Source organism: Monodon monoceros, unplaced genomic scaffold (assembly GCF_005190385.1).
Source record: "Monodon monoceros isolate NGI ecotype Baffin Bay Population unplaced genomic scaffold, NGI_Narwhal_1 Super_Scaffold_21, whole genome shotgun sequence".
Taxonomy (NCBI): Eukaryota; Metazoa; Chordata; class Mammalia; order Artiodactyla; family Monodontidae; genus Monodon; species Monodon monoceros.
The window spans coordinates 75,522,831-75,545,942 of NW_021703778.1; the positions used below are offsets into that span (position 1 = coordinate 75,522,831).

Genomic DNA, 23,112 nt, shown 5'->3' on the forward strand with positions numbered 1-23,112 from the left:
CCATCAAGAATCGTCCCACAGATTGGAAAAGATGTTTTCTTTGACCTTTTCTGGAGCAGATACTGTCAGATTTCCAATGTCTAAGGCTGCCCATGGGCCTCCTTAGATTGTCTCAATCCCTAATCAGTATTTCATGTGTTCCAGGAATATACTATTAATTGCTCTCACTGCCTTGCCTTCCCAAAAAAACAAGAAAAGTACGTTAAGACCACTTTATGAGCAATATTTTCTTTAGGATAAATGTACTAGAATAACAGTAAAATTTTAAGATTGGGGTTAGCTCTTCTTGGTGTCTTATCTTGAAGGTAAACAGCCAAATCCTTTACCAGACAGACAGCTTTAACAAATCACATATAGGGGTTCCATGCTGGTCAGAGACTGCCAATGACCTCCAGATTCATGATGTAACCACCAAGACTCTAGAAAGGGTGACCCAAGCCACGGCAGCCAGTATGGCAGGTTGCAGAAACTAGTCCAGATGTCTAGAACTCCCCAGGAGAAACTCCAGCAACCACAGAGACCCATGTATACAGAACCAGGGCTGCCTCGTACTCACCATGGGCATACCGTTCTCCTTCTTGCGCCAGATCCACTCTGGGTAGGGGTAGCCAACTGACTTGCAGTACATCATGGCATCCTGCCCTTCATTCTTGTTCTCACTCCGTTTATGGCCAGTGATGTCAGGAGCAGCTGTGAGAAAGAGTGTTGAATACAGTTACCATGGGAGCCTAAGCTGAACAGGATACAAAAGGCCCCAACTATTGGTTCAGAGCCCTGCTTCTCCTTAGACCCACTCTCATATTCAGCTTTGATAACATGCATTTCAGGTCAGAACAGAGCAATGGAACCAATTCCTTGCCCTAACCTCCCACCCACCAAAGCAGACACCAGGATTACTATATGTGAAGTTCTACTAATAATACAGGTGGTTCTCCAACCTACTGGAAGAGAGCACAGGTGCAACTGCATAAATTAAGCCATCCTTTAAAGAAAATGCAAACAGAAGCTATTACCTTCTCTGCCAGTCATGGTTTTTTCTTAATACACCTACGTTAGCAATAATTATGTATTGTATCAAATGCCATATATTCCCTTAAGGAAATGAGAGATCCCTGAGATCAAACACCTAAAATCAAGTCCTACTGCAAGGTATATAAAAACAATGAATGCTTGGAGAAGCTACATGATGAGTATCAATGGCCAAGCCTCTCCCAGAAAAGAGGAAATGAAGCAAACTGGTCTTCACAAGGGAAGAAAGAAATGAACAGGAAATTCAACCAGCGTCCCAAGAGATTTTATTAACAGCTTAAGAATCTGATTTATATACCTGATTTGCAGTTATCTCAATGAACCCAATCCTAGGGGAATTTCTAGACATGTCAGAAGCTGCTGATTTTCTCTGCTTTTAGGGATAACTTAGAAAGAAATAAACAGCACCTGTGGTTTAAATATTAGATAAGTTTCAAGGATCCAATTAGCCTGAGATAGGGGCTAATTCTTTGAATTTGGCCTTCTTTGATCTTAACTGTATTTTCCACCTTACCGCATCAGTTATACTAATCCAAAAGCAATAAAACTCAAAGTAGGCCAGACGTCACTTTGCTGGCGAAGAGGGGAAGGAGAATCAATAGGCCTGGTCCAAATTCCAGTTTTGCTGGTTATTTAATTATTCTGTGATTGAACTCTATACCCCATTATCAAATGGAGTTATTTCTAGCCGCTGCCTATATCCAGTGTCTTGCATAGATAGATCTCAAAATATTCATTTTGAGACTGTAAAAACCTGTACAATTGTATTATATCATGGGCTGACCCCATGTTTCCCTTCGGACTGGCTTGGCTTTTCTTGGCTTAAAAATAATCCAACATCCTGCTACTCCCAGACTGTGCTTCCCAGACCACCTCCTGAGGCACCTGGATAGGAAAAGAATGAGCAAGGCCCCAAGCCATCTCCACAGCCTGCCAAACTAAGGCCTGCAGTACTACTCAGCATGAGGTGTTTTCTACATATAAAGGAAATATCTGTTTTTCCAGGCACAGTTCCTCACTACAGAAGGGAATGAATCAGGCTGGCTCAAATTCCCATCACACCAAATTTCTCCCACAGCCAGTCACTGTTCAACCTGGTCACCTTCCTCAAAGCTTCCTTCAATCAGTACATATTAAGGCCCATCTTAAGCACTCCAAGGAAGGAACACACTCCACAGCCATACTTAAACACCATCATGGGGGAGTAGGGAGATACAACAAGCAGAAGAGCTACATTTTGCCTCTAGTTGTGTTTCATTCATTGGACAAACATCTGTTGAGCACTCGTTACATGCCAAATACATGACAGTGGTAGGGAAGGCCATTCTGATGAGGTGAATTTTAGCACAGTCATGAAGAAAGTAAGGGCGTAGGCTACATATATCTGCGGGAAGAACACTCCAGGTAGAGGGAAAGGCAAAAGCTCTGAGGCAGAAGCGTGCTTGTTATGTACAAGGACAGCGTGGAGGAATTTGCCTGAAACACAGGGGGACGATGGTAGGAGACCAAATCAGATTGGATAGGACTTTGTAGGACAATGAAATTACTTTGGCATTTACTCTAAGTCAGCTGGGAAGCCACTGGTGAATACTAAGTGCAGGTGTGAAATTATCTGTATGCTTTAACAGGCTCCCTCTGGCTACCATGTGGACAAAAATTGTAGAGACGATAGTGGAAGCAATCCAGGCAAGGGGGAGAGGGTGGTATGGATGAAGGCAGTAGCAGTAGAAGTGAGGAGATTCTGGATATATTTTATAGGTTAATATATTTGTTAACGGACTGAATGTGGAAAGTGAGAGAAAAAGAAGTCAAAGATGATCCCAAGGTTTCTCGCCTGAGTAACTGCAAGAATGGAGTTGACAGTTACTGAGATGAGGAAGACTGAGAAGAATTAGCATTTTTTTTGGTTTGCTTGTTTTTATTTTGTTTTGTTTAGGGATGGAGCAATCATGGTAGTAAAAAACCAGGAGTTCAAAGTTTAGGACATGTTAAGACTTATTTAACATCCAAGTGAAGTTGTTAAGTAGGCAGCTGAATATCAAGTCTGGAGCTCAGGGAAATGGTAGAGACGTAACTTTCAGAAATCAGCTTACAAGTGATGTATTTTTCCACTTTCATTCTCCTTTGCCCCACAGAGAATACTCACTCTATTTACTCTGGCCCAGTTATGTGACTAATTCCAATGTATTGTGAATTCACTAACATCAGCTTTTGCCTTGGAGACTCATCCCTAAGATTACACATAAGAACCACCTAGAAGGCTAAAAGCTGAGTTGGTTTATGGCTCCACAGTCTCTAAAAAGCTACTATTCTTGAAGGCCAAGACCTGGGGAGACAGGTGGGGATGGCCTTCACTCCTGCCTTGGTGCTCAGGAGAACACCAAGTCCTCCTTTCATTCATCTACTTCCAGATTCTATAGAGGCTTCTATTTACAGATAGGAAGGCGCCTTAAAGGCTACTGTGTGCAGAGACTACACAGGAACTTAGTGTGCATCCCCACTCCGCAATTTATTGGCTATGTTTACATAGTGAAGCCTGTTAAGAGTTTTCAATGGTTATTACATCTACTGCTGCTTTCTCCTCAACTCAGCAAAGAATACTGAGTGGAGCTTGGGAATGATATCCTCAAAAGAATAATGCCCTGATTATTCACCCTTGAACTGGTGGAAGTATCACTAGTGTACCAGGAAGACAGAAGATTAACCCAAGTCACATCACTCTAACCGGATAAGGAATGATTATAACAACTATCACTTTAGCCTCTGGGTCAATGAAGTTTTTTCACTTCTCTCTGTCCTTTATGGTTGCTGCTCAATCAGAAAGCCTGTTCCTGCCCCACCAGCTGAGCAAGACAGCAGACCCACAGCAAGAAAGGTAACTAGGCTCTCAGAGCACATGTCAGCAGTGGTCAGAGAGGGGGGCCCCTTAGGGCTCAGAGTCCACCTCTTAAATAGTACACAAATTCTTTGATATTCTTCCCTTTAAGAGGTAGAGCCTAATTTCCCTCCTCTTGAGTGTGGGCTGGACTTAGTGACTTGATTCTAAAGAATAAAATATAGCATACATTTTATATATTTATAAAATATGTATTTTATATATTTTTCCTATATAGAACATGAATCAATATATAGAAAAAATATATCTATATGTAAAAATAAAGGTGTGCAAATAGTTCACAAAATACAAAATGGCTTCCCTTGCCCTCCTTCCCTCTCGCTCTCTTCTCTCGCTCTCACTCTCTCTCTCGGAACACACGCTCTGGGAGGGGGAAGCTGCCATGCTAGGAAGACACTCAAACAGCCTATGAAGAGGCCCACGTAGTGAGGAATTAAGGCCTTCCGCCACAGCCTGAGGCAGCCATCTAGCCCCAGCCAACTGGAGAGACCCTGAGCCAGAACCACCCCACTGATCTGCTCCCCAATCCCTGACCCACAGACACTATGAGGTAATAAGTATTTGCTGTTTTAAGGCAATTTATTGTGCAGCAACAGGTAACAAATATAACCACCCAATGAGGCAGACATTACCCAATTTTTATAAGTAAGAAAACTCAAGTTTGGTAAAGTTATTTAACATCTAAAATTATGCCACTAGTAAATTCTGGTATAGCCAGAATCCAAATTCAGGGCTATCTGACTCCAGAGGCCATGTTTTTTGAACTTTACCATATAGAAGGGGAAATAACCAAACTAGAACAGAGTCCATAAACAATAAAAATATACAGTATGCATTACTGGTAACTGCACAGCAAACTGCCCAAATGTTATCTTTGCTTGTAGATGTACTAGAACGCTCTAGACCTAAGGTGGGACTGATTTATCTGTCAGAGTTCAGCTACTTCATATACTATAAAGAGTTTTAGACTTAAGTTAGAGAAATTTGGCTCTACTGAGACTCTATTACTCACTGAATAACCTAAGGTGGGTCATTTAAAATCCTTTGGGTTTCAATATTTACTTTTGTAAAATGGGAATAAAATACCCACACTTCATAGAGGTCTTACGAGGATTAATTTACGTCTCTGTATCAATCTAGCACAAGATTGGAGCCCAGGGTCAAAAATAAACATTTAAATTGCATTATTAGTTAGTTAGGAAAGGCTAAGACAGGCATTATGAGTTCTAAGAAATCAAAAAGATGCTGATTATTATGTGTTTTCTCCCTATTTGCTAATATAAACCGGACTTTTGTTTGTGGCTCTAATAAGGTTTACTCAGGTCAGATACTGACAAATTATACTGATTAATGGCCTATTTATATTGATTATGGTGCCTCACCTTATGTGGGCTTGCCACTTAATAAGGACCTACTTAACTAAGTCCTGTTGGTCTGCAGGTAGGTCTGAGGAGTCAGACAGAGCAAATACTGCTTAATTCCCTTTACCTTCTCAGGGAGGCACAGACTGGGTAGCAAAGAAGTAACAGAGATCCTTAGAAGAGATCACACACCCACCTGGGAATTAACTCATGATCTGGCCTTGTTAGCTACATACTCTAATCCCATGAGTTAATGGATGGACCCTTCCAGTATCCTAATAAATGGCAACACCGGGGTTCCAAAACAGTCTTAGTTACCCACCAACACCTGACCCAATGTCATTATCTAGGCCTTTGGCTGAGGACAAAGGCACGTTCCTCAGTACCCTCTGCTGCCTAACCTGCAGGCATTTAGAGAGAAGCATCCAGCTTCTCTGCCTGGCTGGCGGCTGTAGAAAGTGCCAGCTTAGGCAACGGAGGCATGTTCAGCTGAAGATGATGTTAAATAAAGTTAACACAAGGTATGGGGCCTCTTACCTGGACTGCTTATTTAGTGCTCACTTTTCAAAGCAAATTCATAATCTTGCAACTCATTTTCAAAGAAACTCCATCCTTAAAGATATTGCACAACGTCTTATCATACACACACTGATAATGTAGAGATGGTCTCTTTGCTTCCTTCATGCAACCTATCAAATCCCAGAGACACCTCATATTTTCTATAGGCAAAAATAGAGGCTTGGCTGAAGGCAGAGGGAGAGTTAAGATTTACTGCTAGCCAAGGGCCAAGCCCAAAAAAACAATATGAGACTGGCTGAGATGGAAGCAAGAAAGATGTTGGGGGACTTCCCTGGTGGTGCAGTGGTTAAGACTCTGTGCTCCCAATGCAGGGGGCCTGGGTTCCATCCCTGGTCGGGGAACTAGATTCCATATGCATGCTGGCTGTAACAAAGAGTTCTCTTGCCACAACTAAGGAGCCCGCGTGCCACAACCAAATAAATAAATATTTTTTAGAAAAAGGAAGATGTTGGCTTTTTGGCTCAATAATTATACAGAATAGATTCATCAGTGGTTGTAAAGACTAGAGCAGTCTGGGACTTGTGCTGCCTTCTGCGGAAGAGGCTTTTCCCTCTCCTGCAGGTGAAACCACTGAGTAGGAGGCACTGAAGTCTCCACTAAGAATGATTCTAACCTTGGCTGTACACTATAATCATCTGGAGTGCTTTTAATAAGCCTGATGCCTAGGCCACATTTCATATACCTTAAATCAAGTTTGAGAACCACTGCTCTAACACTTTTCCTAGCATCAGTGTTTGAGATCAGGGGACTACAGGGAGTGTCTCATAAGACAGGGAGATGAACGCGTGGAGGTGTGGGGGGCACTGAGGTGACAGTCTCAAAGTTAAGAACCTGACAGTCACTATTACTAGGAAAAGAAGCTTAGAAATCGTTTCCTTCACTAACCCAACTTCTCATCTGTGTCCACATAAGGGAACCACAGACCTTCAGAGCCTTACAAAACCTTCAAGATCATCTATCTCATTTTACTTCATCATACACTTGGGGAATCTAAGGCCCAACGAAGGAAAGTGACTGGTCAGGGCCACGGCAAGTTTATAATGGCAGGGCCAGGATTAGAACCCATTTCTTCTGTCAGTCCAAGACCTTTACATTGTTATATGCTGAACACAGCGGTGTGGCTTAGTGCTTAGGAACATGGGCTCTGGTACTAGGGTGCTTGGGTGAGAACTCTGGCCCCACTGGTTGACTATGTCACACTGAGCAAATCATTCAATTCCCTTGGAGCCTCAATTTTCTCACCTGGAAAGTGGAGATAATAATGGCATTTACCTCAGAGTTGTGAAGACTACAGGAGAGGAAAGGGACAAGTAATGTGCCTGGCACATAGTAATAAGCACACAGTAACGTTAGCTGTTCTTATTCTTACTAAGGTAGGTCAGGGTAGCACCCTGAAGAGAGGAAAAGAAGGAACAGGTATGGTTATTTGGGCTATGGTTCATGTTCAAAATGTTCAAGCAGCTTCAAGATATTACTGTTATGCTTTCAGAGACTTTTCAAGTCAGGGCAATTCTGAGACAGAACCAGCTTTGACAGCAGCTCGAATTTAAACTATGTCACAACCTCTAAGCATCTTCACCTGTCAAACTAGCTGCCCGTCAAACGAATAAATGAGCACAAAAACACTCTGCATGCTGAAAGTGCTGTACAAACGTGAGAGGTGTATTATTACTCCTAATAATGATATCTGTCACCATCACTATACAGTCTGCCTCGGCCAGTCTGAACTTTGATATATCAGTTGTAAGGCCATGCAACAGAGTAGGAAACAGGAATGCAGGGCAAGGTCACTTCTAGAAATCCTAACATTTAGTCATAATATTCAAATAGCAAGAAAGCTAATAAGTAGGGAGAAGAAAAACAAGATCAATCTTGGCTCTCATAGCCACCAAAAGACTGAAATTCAATTGAAATGCCCAATGAGCAGGGAGACATAATGATGGCCCTAATAAAACACCAGACCCAAACCTTCCTGGGGCTGGGATGTACCTTTCACAAGCGGCAATGGCATGTCTGTCTCAGAGGACTTGCTGACCACCAAAATCCTTTTCTAAAAACAGCAATAAAACTCAAACTCCTTGTTTACTGGAGTAACCAAAATGGTTGAAGGGTGAGGATAGGGTCTGGGAGTCATGAGAGGTATTTTCTCTTTTCAACTTTGTCAATTACATAGAAAACTTTAACTTGTTTTTGTGAGCACATTTCTTAATTCTAGAAAAGGAAGAGGAAGAGGGAGGGACTAAGGGCTAGAAAAGTTGAATAATTACAGGGATAGAAAATTCAACACCTATTCTTTCACAAATGCTGTATGGTAAGGTGTGGAGTCTCCAGAAGACACAACCTCTGAGGAGTCAAAAAGGAAAGAGAAGCCTCCCCAGAGTTATCTAAGCAGATCCCTGGAGAGGCTGGTTATAGGACCGAGGTCCCACAAGGTCTAATCATTGCTGTTTCCTCTCCCCCTGGCCAGCCCTGCTCCATCTTCCTCCCCCAGCATCTGCTCAGGTCACCTGCCAAATACCTAAGAAATGTAATCCTCAACAGTAATAGTATCTTCCTGTTTATACTGTGCCTCATTCTTGTCCTTTAAAAAAAGAGAAAGAAAAAACAAACCAACCTTACTTCAGGTGCAAGGCCTTCCCTACCACATGTATATACGATCACCCTCAAAATTCCTTTCTTGATGGGGATCTACAGGCTAAGGTGGAAAAGCACTGCCACCTCAGGTCTGTTCCCAGATATGTGTCCCTCCCTCTGATTCCTTCAGCCTTCTTTTCTTTTGTACATAACAAGTAACTCAACATTTAGTCATTTGACATATAATGCCCAGTCTCCGGCTAGTCTAAGTCCTTCACTCCCCACAGTGCTGAGCCCAAACAACACCCCAGGGAAGTTTTCAACTGCAGGGAAAGCCAGATGGGGAAGAAAAGGGCTGAGTGTAGAATAAGTGCTAAAGAAATATGTATGTATGGTCTGAATTATGTTGCCTTGAAATGTCGATTTAGTTAAAACCACAAATGGAGACTCTCAGAGACTCCTTCTGGCAGAGGTCACTTATGTTCCTGAATCCCCTGAATTTCTCTGTTCTTGAGTACAACCACCTCTTGCCTCTCTATTACTCAGCAGAGTTTTTAAATCATTATAGCTATAAAAAGATAACTGTCTCTTACCCCACCCTTGAGGAACTGAGGAAACAAGAGTTTACATGAAAATGCTGTGGGAACAACACATATACCGCTGTAAATTCAAGGCAGTTTTCTACCCCAACCATAATCGGGAGCTAGCTTAGAATGTGATCCTGGGCCTATGGCAAACCCTCCTAAACTTACACAAGAAAAGCCAAGTGTTCAGTCTTTACCAGACCAAACTATCTCTAACCTAAAAGACATTAAGTTTTCAGCTGTTCTCTATCCAGGTGTCAGGGGAGAGAAGGAAGAAAGACTAGAATTCCATATGAATTTTCTTGACAGACTAACGTATCTGCCCAAGCTAGTCACAGAATATGTTTTAGGATTATATAAAACAGAATTCTCTTAAGGTCTACTTCACCACCTGCCCAATCCACCTCACAGGGTTATTGTACAGTACAAACGCAACAGAGCACAGTACATGCTTCACTATGGTGAGATACTGTGCCTGTTGTATCTTCCTCGGAAGACACTCCTGACTGCAGCCTGCAGACCACTTCTTATCTGCTAAAGAGAATGTGAGGAAAGATGCCTTTGGGGCCATCGGAACCTCACCTTCTTGAGCAGACAAACCAATGGAAAAATAACTCTCTTTCTACTCCTGAAAGTGCTGCTTAGAAATCATTAACGCTTGATCAATATGATTAGAGTTAGTCAAGACTTCGAATTATATGTAATTATCCTTTAGGCTTGGAGACCTCGATTAACTAGACACTAGACACTCTCCCTCCCTCACCCATCCCATTCCCTCTGCACTTGAACTTTGTGCCAAAAGCTTAGCCTGGAATGTTGCAGGGCCTCAGATATCATATGAAGGAGTGAAACGTCTCCCCACGTAGCTCAGCTCATCCAGGGCCCTTGGCTGGCTTAAGAGAAAACGCTTTATCACACTTTCATCCTCATGTTGAATAAATATGGCACTCTTCAAAAACAGTGATAAACCCAGATCTCTACAAGAAAAGCCATGGAGTTAATCAAATCCTAGGTTCTCTGGCCTGTGTGGACTGTAACCATGCCACTGTGACTCCACCTCTTCAGGCATTTAGAATCAAATCTGGCCACTAGAGGAGGCACTGGCTGTCCTTATGTCAACAAGGACACAAGTTAGGGCAAGTGTCACCAAGACACTACTTTCCTTTAGTAACAACATAAAATAGAAACTTTGACTGTGTCTAAGATTTTCTTGAGTCTGAATTTTTAGTCTTCCAAATATTTTAAGGAAAATCTGAATACCTGCTATATATGCCATTCCCATTTCCTAAATTTATCCTTCCAGCTTCTAGGGATCACCCTATAGATTTAGAGAACAAGTTTGTCCTTCCTAAGTAAAATGAAAAGGACTAAAAAAGATCCTCATCTCTTCAGTCTGACCTCAAACAGTAGCCCTGCCTCCCCATGGTCATTTTATAAAATGGAAAAACATAGGGATGGGAGTCAAGACCTGGGTTCTATGCTAGCTCTGCCACAAATTCACTGTGTGACAGAGAGCTAGTGGTTTCACTTTTCTGGGTCTCAGCTGCTTCTTTGAAATAACACAGGAAAGCTGGGTTAAATGTTAGTTAGCTCTCTTACAGTTCTATTGGCCTTTCTTGCAACCTTCAGCTACAATCTCATCTTTAAGATGCCAGGCACCCAGAGTTTTTATTACAATTCTAATGAATTACCTTACAAAGAGTTTATATTCACCCTGCACACTGTACTTTGCCAAATCCTGGCCCATTGGAGATACCTACATAATAATACTTCAAAGGCTCTATTCTAAGAGCTTTACCTAAGGATGAACCATTATGAAGCTACCAAAATTGAAACATTTTTTGAACTACAAAAACAGAAATTTCATATGGTTCAACCTACTACATTAACTTATTTAATTCCTCTAACCTACCCATGTGCCACGTGTTAGGTTTTACAAATGAGGCAACAGAAGCATAGAGAAGTTAATAACTCGCCACGGTCACACAGTGAATGATGGGATTTGGATTTAAACCCGGGCAGTTGAGCTCCTGACCCTTCAGTCCTATCCATAATATTATATTGCCTCCCATTATGAAAACAAGAAAAGCTCAAAGACTGGAAGCCCAGCCCAAGTCAGTGTCTCAGAAGCAGAGTGAGAGGCTCACACCGCAGCCTCTGTTGGGTTGTACCTTTTACTTCAATGGTGGCATTTGCTTTAGGAGCACTGAGAAAGTGATATACACAGTGGTATTCGCCTGAATCCTCAGCTCTCGGTTTATTGATCCTGCAGAGATGAGAAGAAAAATCAAGTAAGGAAGCTGGGAACAGTCAAAATACACAACAAAAGGAGAATCAAAGGGGCAACCAGGGACCCTGCTCTCCAAGTCGTGCCCTGACATGCAACTCACCTCCTCCTAACTGAAAGCAAAAACCTCCCTCTGTGTATTAATAATTTACTTCTTACTGGGTGTCAGGAATACAGGTCCCTAACATTAAGATGCTCCAGTCTATTGGCAGAAATAAACTACAAAGCAAGTAATCAAAAGAGAGGGCTGTACAAACTACTATAATCTACACTTAGATACAGAAGATGGAGCCATCACCAAAAAGTTCTTGCTCACCTGGTGGTTCCAGTCAAATAAATAAGAGCAGAAAAAAAGCAAATCTTTTTCTGCGCTTCCCTGAAGACTTTTAGTAGTAGTGTTCTTCCTACCCTGCATTTTAGTAGCATGCCTTTCAATAAGTCTACTAACAGGACATAGGAATAATGGGGGAAAAAATCTGCCATCAGAGCATCAGCCACAGAGATGCAGCTCAATTCCTAAGACTTTTAGGTGCAGCTAGAACTCAAGGGCCCTGCATGATCTGGCCCCTCCCTAGTGTCATCTCAGCCACTTTCTAGCCCTACAGGTCTCTTTTCAGTTTTTCAATGTGCTGAACTTGTTCCTACCTCAAAACCCTGACACAAGATGCTCCTTTATATAGAATGCTCGTCCCATCACTCTTAGCCTCTTAAGTCCTTTTCCATCGGTCTTGGCTTACATGTCACTTCCACCCCCCAATCTAAGTGACATCCCTCTCCCTGACATTCTCTCTCATACTACACTGTAATTCTTCACGACCCTTATCACAATGTGTAATTATTTATTTATGTGACTGCTTGATGAATGTCTGTTTTTCCCTACAGACCAAGTTCTATGTAGATAGGCACTGTTTATTTGGTACACAATTCTATACCCAGCACATACCCTGGTGCCTGGAATACAGTAGAAAAATGAATAAACACATGAATGAACACAAACTTAGACCAAGTTAAGCAGAGTGAAAGGACTGTAAGAAGTATGTATGAAGAGAACAGTACTTCCTCTGAATCCTATAGGGTGATCCTATACAAGCTTTCTTGGCCCTGAAGGTCAGCTTCATATCAGCTCAGTTCATGCTGGCCTAGACACATCCCCCGAAACGTGCAGAAAGGCTGGTGTGTAATTACAGAAAACAGAGAAACATCAGTTTCCAGATGAGAAAATAAACATTATTTCGCTCCTACTCTTTTTTTTTTTTTGCGGTACGCGGGCCTCTCACTGTTGTGGCCTCTCCCGTTGCGGAGCACAGGCTCCAGACGCGCAGGCTCAGTGACCATGGCTCACGGGCCCAGCCGCTCCGCTCCACGTGGGATCTTCCCGGACCGGCACACGAACCCGTGTCCCCTGCATCAGCAGGCGGATTCTCAACCACTGCGCCACCAGGAAAGCCCCCGCTCCTACTCTTTTGCTCAATGGTTAAAATATGATACTTGCAATGGTCAAATCTCCACTGCACTAATGTCTGAGAAAAACGCCTGACCTCAAACACTGGCCAAATGCACTTACTCATCTTACTGTTCATCCCAAAAAAGACTTGAGGAGAGTATGGATGAGGAGAGACATAGCCCACCCACAGGACTGTCTCAGCATACCCACGGCAGCATAAGATTCTAAGAGGAGCCGTCAACAGTCTTCTCAATTTGAACCAAATGCCTATTCTTATATCAATATGCTCCCAATAAGGAAACAGACACCAGTTAGCTGCTCTTAGCCATGTTCCAGAGTCAGGAGGAGGAGGAGGAGCAGCAGCAATATCTTTAGGGCTTAGACTTGACTACAGTAAGTTCCTTGAGAGATGACTCCCAAACTTGAGGCCATGCCTATGGGCTCAAAATCTCCCTACAACATTTCCTTTGACTAGCTGTTGGGAAGTAACTAAAGCAAATCAAATATGTCCCCTACAGGCTAAGCAGAAGCAGGGTCTGACACTGGCTCCATGGCCGACTTATTAGGTGGCCCAAGGGACTTATCAGTTGTTACTCTATAAAATGTGAGTTGTTACTCTACAGATTCCCTGAAAAACTCTGACAATGCAGAACACCCCCCGGAGAGCTTCAAATAGGCTGAGGAAAAATACACTGCCATGTCTAAAATAGATAGCTAGTGGGAACCTGTGGTATAGCACAGGGAGCTCAGCTCAGTGCTCTGTGATGACCTAGATGGGTAGGAACTGGGGGGTGGGAGGAGGAGGTCCAAGATGGGAGGGGATATATGTATACATATAACTGGCTCACTTCATTGTACAGCAGAAACTAACACAACAATGTAAAGCAATTATACTCCAATTAAAAAAAAAAGAAGAGTTCTATAAAGTTAGGTTCAAACTTTACATAAAGTTACAGTTCAAAGCTTTGGGGGGTAACACAGTACAAGACCCAAGAGAAACATGATTGGACGTGTGGTACCTTGAAAGAGGTATTATAAAAAAACAAACTTGTAAAACTAATAGACAGACCAAGAATAGATGCCTTTTATTCCACTCAGCATCTCTAATTGATTAACCTTTTCCAAACTATGAGGATATAGCTGAGGCTATATTTCCAATTTTATATCAAAAGAAACTACAGTGGAGAGAGATTAACTACCTTGCCACGAAATGGTATAATACAGCAGAAGAACAAACAAACAAACAATAAAAAACGAAAAAAAACCAATGACCTAGATTCTAGAAAGTCAGAAGACCTGGAACCTAGCCTTGGTTCTGCAACTTATTAGGTACAGTATGTGGCCTTGAAAGCAGTCAAGCATTATTACTTTGAGTCTCAGTTTTCTTATCCGAAAAAAAGGAGGATTCACAAATTAATGTGCGTCAATTAAATAAGGGGTATGAAATGATTTCAATTCTGCAAAATACTGCAGAATGTCCTTGCTACTACTAGGTACACAGGTTTTCCTGGTCTCACTCCAGTGCACTCTTTCTTTGCACTGCATCATCCTGCCAAATAGGATTAGCTGATCCTTTTCAACTAGGAACAAACTATTCTGAAAGGTGAGGTACCAGGTGTTCTAGATATTCCAAAAAAGTACCAAATCTTCAGGTGCTGGGTAACTTCTGCCAGCAAATATCCCCCTTTCATCAAAGGTTATTTCCAGGCTACCATCCTTTTCCAGATCAGTAATGAGCTCTGTATCCACTGGTCCTGATCAGGTTATGGTCATAATAAACACTCCTAAAAGGTAATTCACTAGGAAATCTACTCAGTGGAAATATCACTTAGGGTGATATTGCTCTAAGAGTCCTAGATCAGATTTCAATCTGATTCCTCAAACCACTGGATTTAGTCAAGAGACCTGCATTCTAATTGTGGCTTTTTTATTGACTAGCATTGTTACCCTAAGCAAATCACTCCCGATGCCCTCAGTTGCTCTATCATCATAGTGAAGGGATCTTTTACGGCTCTCAAACCTGGCCACTCATTAGAAATCCTTTCTAGATTCCTGGGCCTCACCCCAGATATACTGGATGAGAGTCTCCAGGGGAGGACCATGTCTCTCCCACATAGCATAATTACAGATTATGAATGTCAAGTAAACTCAACCATGTTCCCTCCCATCTTCCCAGGAGTTGCTAGCCCCTCTCACCTGTATTCCATGTTGCTGGCATTCTTACGAGTGGCAGTCAGTTCTACCCCATTCTTTGTCCAGTAGCTGTATGTAAGGGTGTGAGAGTTGGAGGTGAGGTTACACTGCAGGGTGACAGAGGGCGCAGGGCTTTCTCGAATAATGACTTCTTCACTGGTGACAATCCTTGGCTCTGTAATAAGAGTGCACAATGATAGGGAGCCACAGTTCCATGCTCTGCAGCCCTGGCCTGAGAGTTGGATGGGGTAGGTTGGGGAGACTAGAAGAGGGAGGGCAGACAGGACCACATGAGGAATTTCACTTTGCCACTTTGGAGGAAGTCAAGAAAGGAAAAACAATGATTATAAGCAAATGACCACTAGCGCAGACAACAGCCTGAAGACCAGTTGGCCTAGACGTGAAAAGAATGGGAGTATTATGGATGCTTGCACTGGCAACAGTACACTTTTGAATACCACCATTTTATGAGATAAGAACCACCAACCAATTCGGCTTCAATTAGAAAATCAGGCTCCACTTTGCAGCTCTGAAGACAAAGGCAATTATCATTTAGATAACTAATAAACTTCCTGCCTTGAAACAGTAATAGTTATAATTAGGCATATATGGCTTTTCCCACATTTAAATCTGATAAATCTATGGCAAAACAGCCTGGCCATTAATTATGCAGAAAAAGACAATGTAGATCCTAAAAGCAAATTTCCTATTGAAAGTCTATTGCATTTTCCAAATTTTGCCGAGAGAAAACTGTTAAGGAACCATAAGTTCTTCTCTCCAGCCCATATTTTACTCCAAAGACAAAATTTTTTCAGAATTGCACTTTAAAACACTTTCCATTCTAAGATAATCATAACTAGAATGTGGTATATGTTGGTATGATGGGCTCCTAGAATTTTAGAGCTGAAAGGCCCTTAAGAGTTCAATGAATCCCACTCTTTAAGAGCTAGAAAGGTACAATGACTTGTGCAAGGCCATAATTATCATTAGTGACAAAGCTGGGCCTAGAAAACACATCTGACCGAATTCTTTATCCCTCCTCCTCCAACCCAAAAACACCCCCATACACCTTCCACCCTAGGGCAAGTTATATACTTCATCTTCTGGTTCTACCTGGGCTTAGATAACCTGGGATCACTCATTTGGTATCTACAAAAATAACCTATTTGAGTCAAATATTATAACACATTGAGCAGAAATTTTTTAAGGCACACTATATCAATACCGTTACTGGAAGGTTCATAAAGCACTTTGAATTCCATCACTATATTAAAGTCTTGAAGTTTGTTTATTGTCTTTTGTCGTTATTTATCTTTAATCATTTCCCATGGTTAGTTCTTTTTCTACTTTTGGTCAAACATTTTCAGGTAAAGTCTAAACTAGCCATCTTTTCCAATCCACAATCAGAGGTATTTGCTCTTTTACTTTTTTTTCCAATTCTTTCTCAGAAATCCTTGACTAACTTCCCATTTCCCTGCACCTGGCTACTTCCTGTCTACAACTCTGTAGCAGCTCCCTGACATTTTATAAAGTATAGTGCTGACTCTTAACTCTTGAAGACAAAACTCTCTCCCTTCACTGGAACTAAGCTTTGTTCATTGTGCAGGAAGCAGGAGAGGACGGAGACGTCATGGGACACTTGAAAAATGTAATGCCCAAGCACCTCCTAATCAATGTAACATTGTAGAGCTCATATCGTCAAAGAAACTTGTGATAAATAAAGCAAATCCTCAAGTTTGCTCAAGTAAATTGGTTCTAGTTATTTTCCAACTCTGGCAAAAGGATAGTGGTTATCTTTCATTCAGCATTGGTCCTTATCCGTAACATCAAACAGGGTCTCTATATACAGATAATGGAGGCATAGCAGCCACTAAGACAGAAGCAGATGCATGTAAACATTAGCGCAGTGGTGTCCCACGGTTTCCAAAACACACTGGACAGAAGCCAAATCCCTGGGCCTTAAGTCGAGCAGAACAGCTGCAAACCCTGCAATGGAAGGCGCACACACACCATCGGCAGAAAGCACCACAATTTCAGGAAAATCAAAACCAAGCAAAAACAAAAGCGATAAAAAGAGAGAACCAGTACTCCACAGAAATTAAAAAAATATAAAGGCAACATTAAAACCCAAACACACTTTTAGGTTTTCACTGAATTTTTATTATTCAATTTTATTTTCTGTCCCATGTGGGACTCGCCTTCTGGTTCTTCCTCTCAGACTGCACTGAGAAAGGGTAAACTCTGAGGCCAAGAGCTTCCAGATGCTTAAATTACAAGGAGGCCAAAGCAAATGCTACTCTTACCTGTGGTGATACAAATGACCACTGCAGCTCAGTGAGATTAAGAAGGTGATGAAAGCAACCTGGTAGACTTTCTGCCAAGAATTCTCAGAAGGCAAAGGAAAGCACTTTTTCCCTTAAGATCCAGGAGAGAGTCAGCTGGGAGCAAGTCAATAATTTTAATAGGTTTAAATATGATTCTGCACCATAGGAGGGTTGTGGGGTGGGGTAACCTTACTCCTGTAATTGCTGTATACGGAAACCAGTGCTAGACCAAGCTCCTTGGCCTCGGTGCCACATCTGCATTCTGCACCAGGATGAAGGTGGGGGGGGGGTTATTTCTGATCGAACACTGGTGGTCGAGCATTGCCCATGACAGTCCAAGAGAGATGAACATTTAGGAGAAGCTCAAAAATTCTTACCTGCCACTTACTCCTATTTAGAAGCACTGGTTAGGAGACCCTTACTTACCCTAGCCATCATTCATATGTAGAACATGCTATGGACAGAGAGAGAACCTAAAAACTGGGCACGCTTCTCTTCCTGCCTTACATTACTGCCAGGAGGTCATTTTTTTTTTTTTGCGGTACGCGGGCCTCTCACTGTTGTGGCCTCTCCCGTTGCGGAGCACAGGCTCCGGACGCACAGGCTCAGCGGCCACGGCTCACAGGCCTAGCCGCTCCACGGCATGTGGGATCTTCCCGGACCGGGGCACGAACCCGTGTCCCCTGCAGCGGCAGGCAGACTCTCAACCACTGCGCCACCAGGGAAGCCCAGGAGGTCATTCTTAGATAGAAAATTTCAACTTCCCCTTGGAGACAAATGTCCTTGAGGGTGCTGAAATCATAAAAAAATCCAATTAGAGTGGAGTTCAGGGTGTTGAAAAAAAAAAAAGAAGCCTGGCTCTCTAAAACAGTTAACTAGCGTCAACTGATTGACGGGGAGGTCTGGGGAGAGTCTGAACTAGCCAGGGTTTGTTTCAACCACATGCAGACACCCCAAAGTTAGGAAGCTTATTTCTAAGTAAACTGGGAGACTGCTGTATACTCTCGAGATTGAGAGGTAGGTACCCCAAAGCCGCATCCTCTTCTAGCCCCAAGGCATGACCTTTTAACTATGAGTCTACCTGAGTCAGGCTCCTGTAAGTACAAGTACCAAATGCCCAGCCCAGTCCATGCCTACAAACTTCTGCAGAGCTTTGTGGCCGTTTGGGTAATTCTGCTTTTACAAGGAAAGGAGCAAGGGGGCAGGAGAAGGAGGCGTGCAAGGGAAAAAATCGTTAAATAAAAGAAAAATCACTGGGTTAATGTTCCCCATTTTCACATAGACAAGGTTTTCTTTTTCCCTTTCCAGAAGCAGGTTCTCTAATTCAACAGTGCCAACTGCAGCAGCCTCTAACTCTACTCTAAGTCCTCTTCATAGGCATCTTCTGAGTTGCTATAAAGAACAGACAAGTAACTTGCTATTTTCCATAGAAATATATAGATTCAAGGCCCATGTCAGATTACCTCCTGTGTTATTAGCAATATCCTCATAAATGTAATTTACTATTTTTATTTACTCTCTATAAATCTATCAGTTCTTTAAGCCTGAACTGGCTCTAGGGACTCCTACTGAGTCCTTGACAAGAAGGTGAAAAATCCAGAACATCTTTCCATTAAATGGAGAATGCTTCCTCAACTATAATAAGGACAGATATGGGCTAAAACTCTTTCTGGCCAGAAGCACTGGCTCTGTGGTGGCTTCTCCCTCCCTCTCCTTCCCACCATACAAGCAGCAAGACACTATCCAGAAAGAGGTGGCCACAAAAGCTCCTGTGTCTGATGTCTTACTTGTACCTGCTACTACAGATGAAGGGAAGGATTCTGAGCCAACTGCTCAGCTCACTGTTACCACACAGAGGAACAGGGTTGGAATTTAGTTTCCTTTTTTAAGACACAAGAAAGGCCAGTGTGAATGGCTTCCAAACTATTTCCGGGGTTGCCAGCCTCTGGAATGATAGTGTGGCAGTGACTGCTGTGCCAACAGTCAGTCATCAGAGTCAAACTATCTGTCAACAGATCCAACTCTGACTTTGAAACAGCATGATGGGGTTTTAAAAAATACTTTGCAGCTTAGAGTCACCTGGCTCCTAACAGCAAGACATAAGGAGGAAATCTCAGGCTGCTGCTTTTAAGAGAATAGGAGACTAGCTGGGCAGGACCAGTGAGGAGTAATACTGCTGCAGTGGAGGGCTGTTATCAGAGAAGCATATGCCACTGTTTTAGAAAAGAAAAAGAGCTAGAACTATGGAAATATCCAAGCTTACATGCCACCCAACAACCAAAACACATCACCACACCACACTCATGGCAACATTCCCATCACAGAACAGGATGACACTAAGTCACAGTGAGGGAAGAGGCTGGGCAGACACAAACTTAAAACCATAGAGGTGAAGGCAGCTACTCAGAGAGCTTCAAACAGATGAACAGAAGAAATAAAAAGTAGTTAGACTGGGGAGAGAAATAAAAATAGAAAGGCACCAAAGAATAAATCAGCAAAAGGATAGCAGAAAACCTACTACAAAATTAAAGTAGAGGGAAAGAAACAATTCAACACTATCCTGGTTTGACTGCCTGGTTTTGTGAGTTTTAAGTGTTTTTTTTTTCTTGTTGTTAGCCTCCCCATTTCTCCCTCCCCACCTCTTCCCAATGCAGATGATTTTGGACAATCACGGATTTCCCCAAGTTCTTTGTTCCTGAGGAGAAAGACACAGAGAAGGGTTGGGGGATAAGGGAGGTAAAGAGGACAGCAAAGAAGAAAAAAAAAAGTTGCCACAAATATTTTCATACACTACAACCAGAAGGATCGTGGGTTTGAAAAAACGAAGACAAGGGGTGGGGTGAGTGATCATACTGGGGAAGAGGGAAAGGAAGCAGAAGGGAAGGGTCATCGGGCCACCTCTAGTGACTACAGTACTACTACTGTAGGGTGCTGGACTCACTCTGAAGGACGCTTATGGTGGCCTGGGCTCGAATCCATGTTATGGAAGGGTTTTGCCTCAAGTCATTCCTCTTGGGGTCGTTGCTGGCCCTGCACTCGTAAGTCCCAGAGTCCTCCAAGGTGAGCCGGGTTATTCTCAGCACACTCACGCCGTTTGACCCGTAGGCGGTGTTTACGGTGACACGGCGCTTCCGAGCACCGTCCCACAGCTGTCTGAAAGACTCTGCCCGGTTGACTTCTGCGTACCACCACTGGATCTCTGGCGTGGGGCTCCCGACCACGTCACAGTACAGCTCAAAGGCGTCCCCAGTGAGCTTAGTTTCTGACATGGGCGACTTGACAAACCCAGCTAGAGGGAGGGGGAGCAGGAATGCAGTGACAGGCCAATCAGAAAAAAAAAAAGAATCAACAGGTGTTAATAGTAATTTAAAGGAAAGAAAAGAAAAGAAAAGAAAAAAGCAAATGAGCTGCAAAGAACAAAAAGGATTCATTTTTAAACTATAAAGAGACAGTAAACAGCATTTCATACAAGCTTTTAGAAGAAGAACCACCCTGGGAAGCTTATGAAGCAAAGGCAGGCTAATTACAAGCTGGGGCAGCCCAGGTGCTGGCCAGGCAGAAGCAAGCCCACTGGAAAGCGTTTTAGCAATGGGCCCAGCCAGTAGGAATGAGAAAGCCTCAGGTCTCGGGGAAATCTCTTTCCTTAGAGCACAAACCATTACCTTTCCAAACTCAGGCAAGTGATGAAAGATAACCGGAAGTGGCAACAGGTTATATGCAAGTCAGGATCTCTCTCTTTTGGATGGGTGAACACTTCGTTAGAGATGCAATGTCTTTTATGGGTCACAACAAGAAGTGTTAACTGACCTACTGACACCTTCTTTTGGGAGTCAGAGTCCAAATTTCAACTGAAAGGCTAGCAAATTTCTCTCATGCAGGATCCTATCCTGAATTCAGGTTAGACTTTCCCCACATCCTCTTCTTCCCTGGGCCCATGGCAAACAACCCAATTGTCTGTGAAGCAGCCTCTACCTGAATGCAGACCCTCAGGCACAGGAGAGCAAGACAATCTGTACTTCAGAGTAAGAAGTACTATGGGGGTCAGCTCAGGAGTAGAACCAACAGTAACAGTAACTCAACTCATTGCCAGTGTCTGGAGGGACTATGCCCTCCATAATCCCATAAATTTATACAACTAGAAAAATCTTCTGAAAAGTCAGTCTTAAAAATAACCATGGGATAAAAACAAAAATAAAAACAAAACAAAAAAATAACCATGGCATTTGACAGGCTCTCTTCACATAATTTAGCTGCCTGGCTTCTAGAGGCCAGATCAAAAAGAATGAGAACTGTACAATGATGAATTAAACTAAACTCTATGGTGAAGGCTAGGCTTCAACAACATTGCCAGGCACTGCCCAGGAACTAAAAGTTGATGCCTACTTCCAACGGCCCATAATTTGCTTGAGGTTACACTTCCATAAGACAAGGTGGCAATGGCAAAAAGAGAGTGAAAAAAAAATCCAGACTTACTGGAAGAACTTGGAATGGGGTCCATATCACAGTGCAAGCATACTCTCTCTCACCCATTTACTCCACCACCAAGGGTTCATTCAGCATTTTTACCAATTCAGGCTAAGGTAATTCAGTATCTAAAGTACAGGTGAGAAGCTAAAAGAGGGTACTCTGAGTCACTCTTGGGACCAAGCCAGATCCTCTGCAATGAGCAGAGTGGGGCCAGTATCTACCAACATCAGGTTGAGAATATTTCACAGGAGAGGTATGAATTCAATGGAAGTTTTCCTACAGACCAAAAGCCAAGGATATAATGGGGCTGGCTGAAAATGCAGGTTGCTAAGTGGAAATTTTTCTGTTTATATCCATAGAAGTATTTGCCTTTGGAGATAAACTCTACACCAGGGACCTCAGAACCCTAAGGGAGGCACTACACTTACTCAAGTAGAGGTCAAGAACTCCAAATTCATACTAGTCTTTCAATTCATAAAAGATTCAGAGTCTGGGAAGGACAGGAAGCAGTAATTAACAGCCTTAGATTAACTGTTCTGCCTTCAAATGCTACTCTAAGCTACCTTTTGAGATGCAATGTCAGTTCCTTGAAAGGAACTAGCTATGAGAGGCCCCAAGAAGCCAAAAAGATATCATTCTCAGATGCAGGGGAAGTTTTAGAATTCCAGCAGGGAGACACCAAGCCCCTGCAAGAAAAGCTGAGCTCACTTCCAGATAAAGGGGTACCCAAGAAGCTATGTTTTAGTCTTACAAACTGCCACCTGCCCACCTGTCAAAGTCAATGCCAACTAATATACAGAGAGAAGGAAGCTGGTTTTGTTCATTTTACTACTGGTTCAATCACTAAAGAAAACTGGTTATCAGTAAATCCCTAGAGAGCAGTAAAAAGTATTACTCTGTTTTAATCATATTCTTGATCATTAAGTGGAAATCACAAATGCTTATTCTCACATTCTCTGTGAACTGGGGGAGTTTATGTCCTCTCGAATGCTGTGATTATGTGCTTGATTATGCTCTAGAAATATGCTGCTAGTGGATCTGTTCTGTATTTTTTCTCCCTTCTTCTGAATTGCACTTCAAAACAAGCTTAGATTTAAGCCTGTTCATCCAATCTACTAACCACGCTAACATAAAAGGAATGCCTGCAAGTATGTCCAGAAACACCAAGAACCCATCCGATCCCAATATAATCACAAATCCCAACACACCACAATTCAAAGGTAGCCGAGAAACAGTCTGAACACAATTCCCCACTGCAGAGAACCAAGAAAGTCACTCAAACTGACATTGCAACCCCTGGACAAGACACTCCTAAGGAAGAAGGAACGCTGATCTGATTTAGTTCAGTTTTCTACTTGCATACAGGACAAGAGG

General features: G+C 42.6%; 1 protein-coding gene across 4 annotated transcripts in view; it reads right to left on the reverse strand.

Moving 5' to 3' along the window:
* Window positions 1-23,112, reverse strand: part of NPTN (neuroplastin) — a 57,231-nt gene that overhangs the window by 12,868 nt on the left and 21,251 nt on the right. For all 4 annotated transcript variants that reach the window (XM_029237247.1, XM_029237245.1, XM_029237244.1 and 1 more), the window contains exons 2-4: window positions 14,951-15,122; window positions 11,195-11,289; window positions 557-690 (exon numbers count right to left, since the gene is read on the reverse strand). In XM_029237247.1, coding sequence (XP_029093080.1) covers window positions 557-690; window positions 11,195-11,289; window positions 14,951-15,122 — 401 coding nt within the window. The remainder of the gene's footprint in view (window positions 1-556; window positions 691-11,194; window positions 11,290-14,950; window positions 15,123-23,112) is intronic.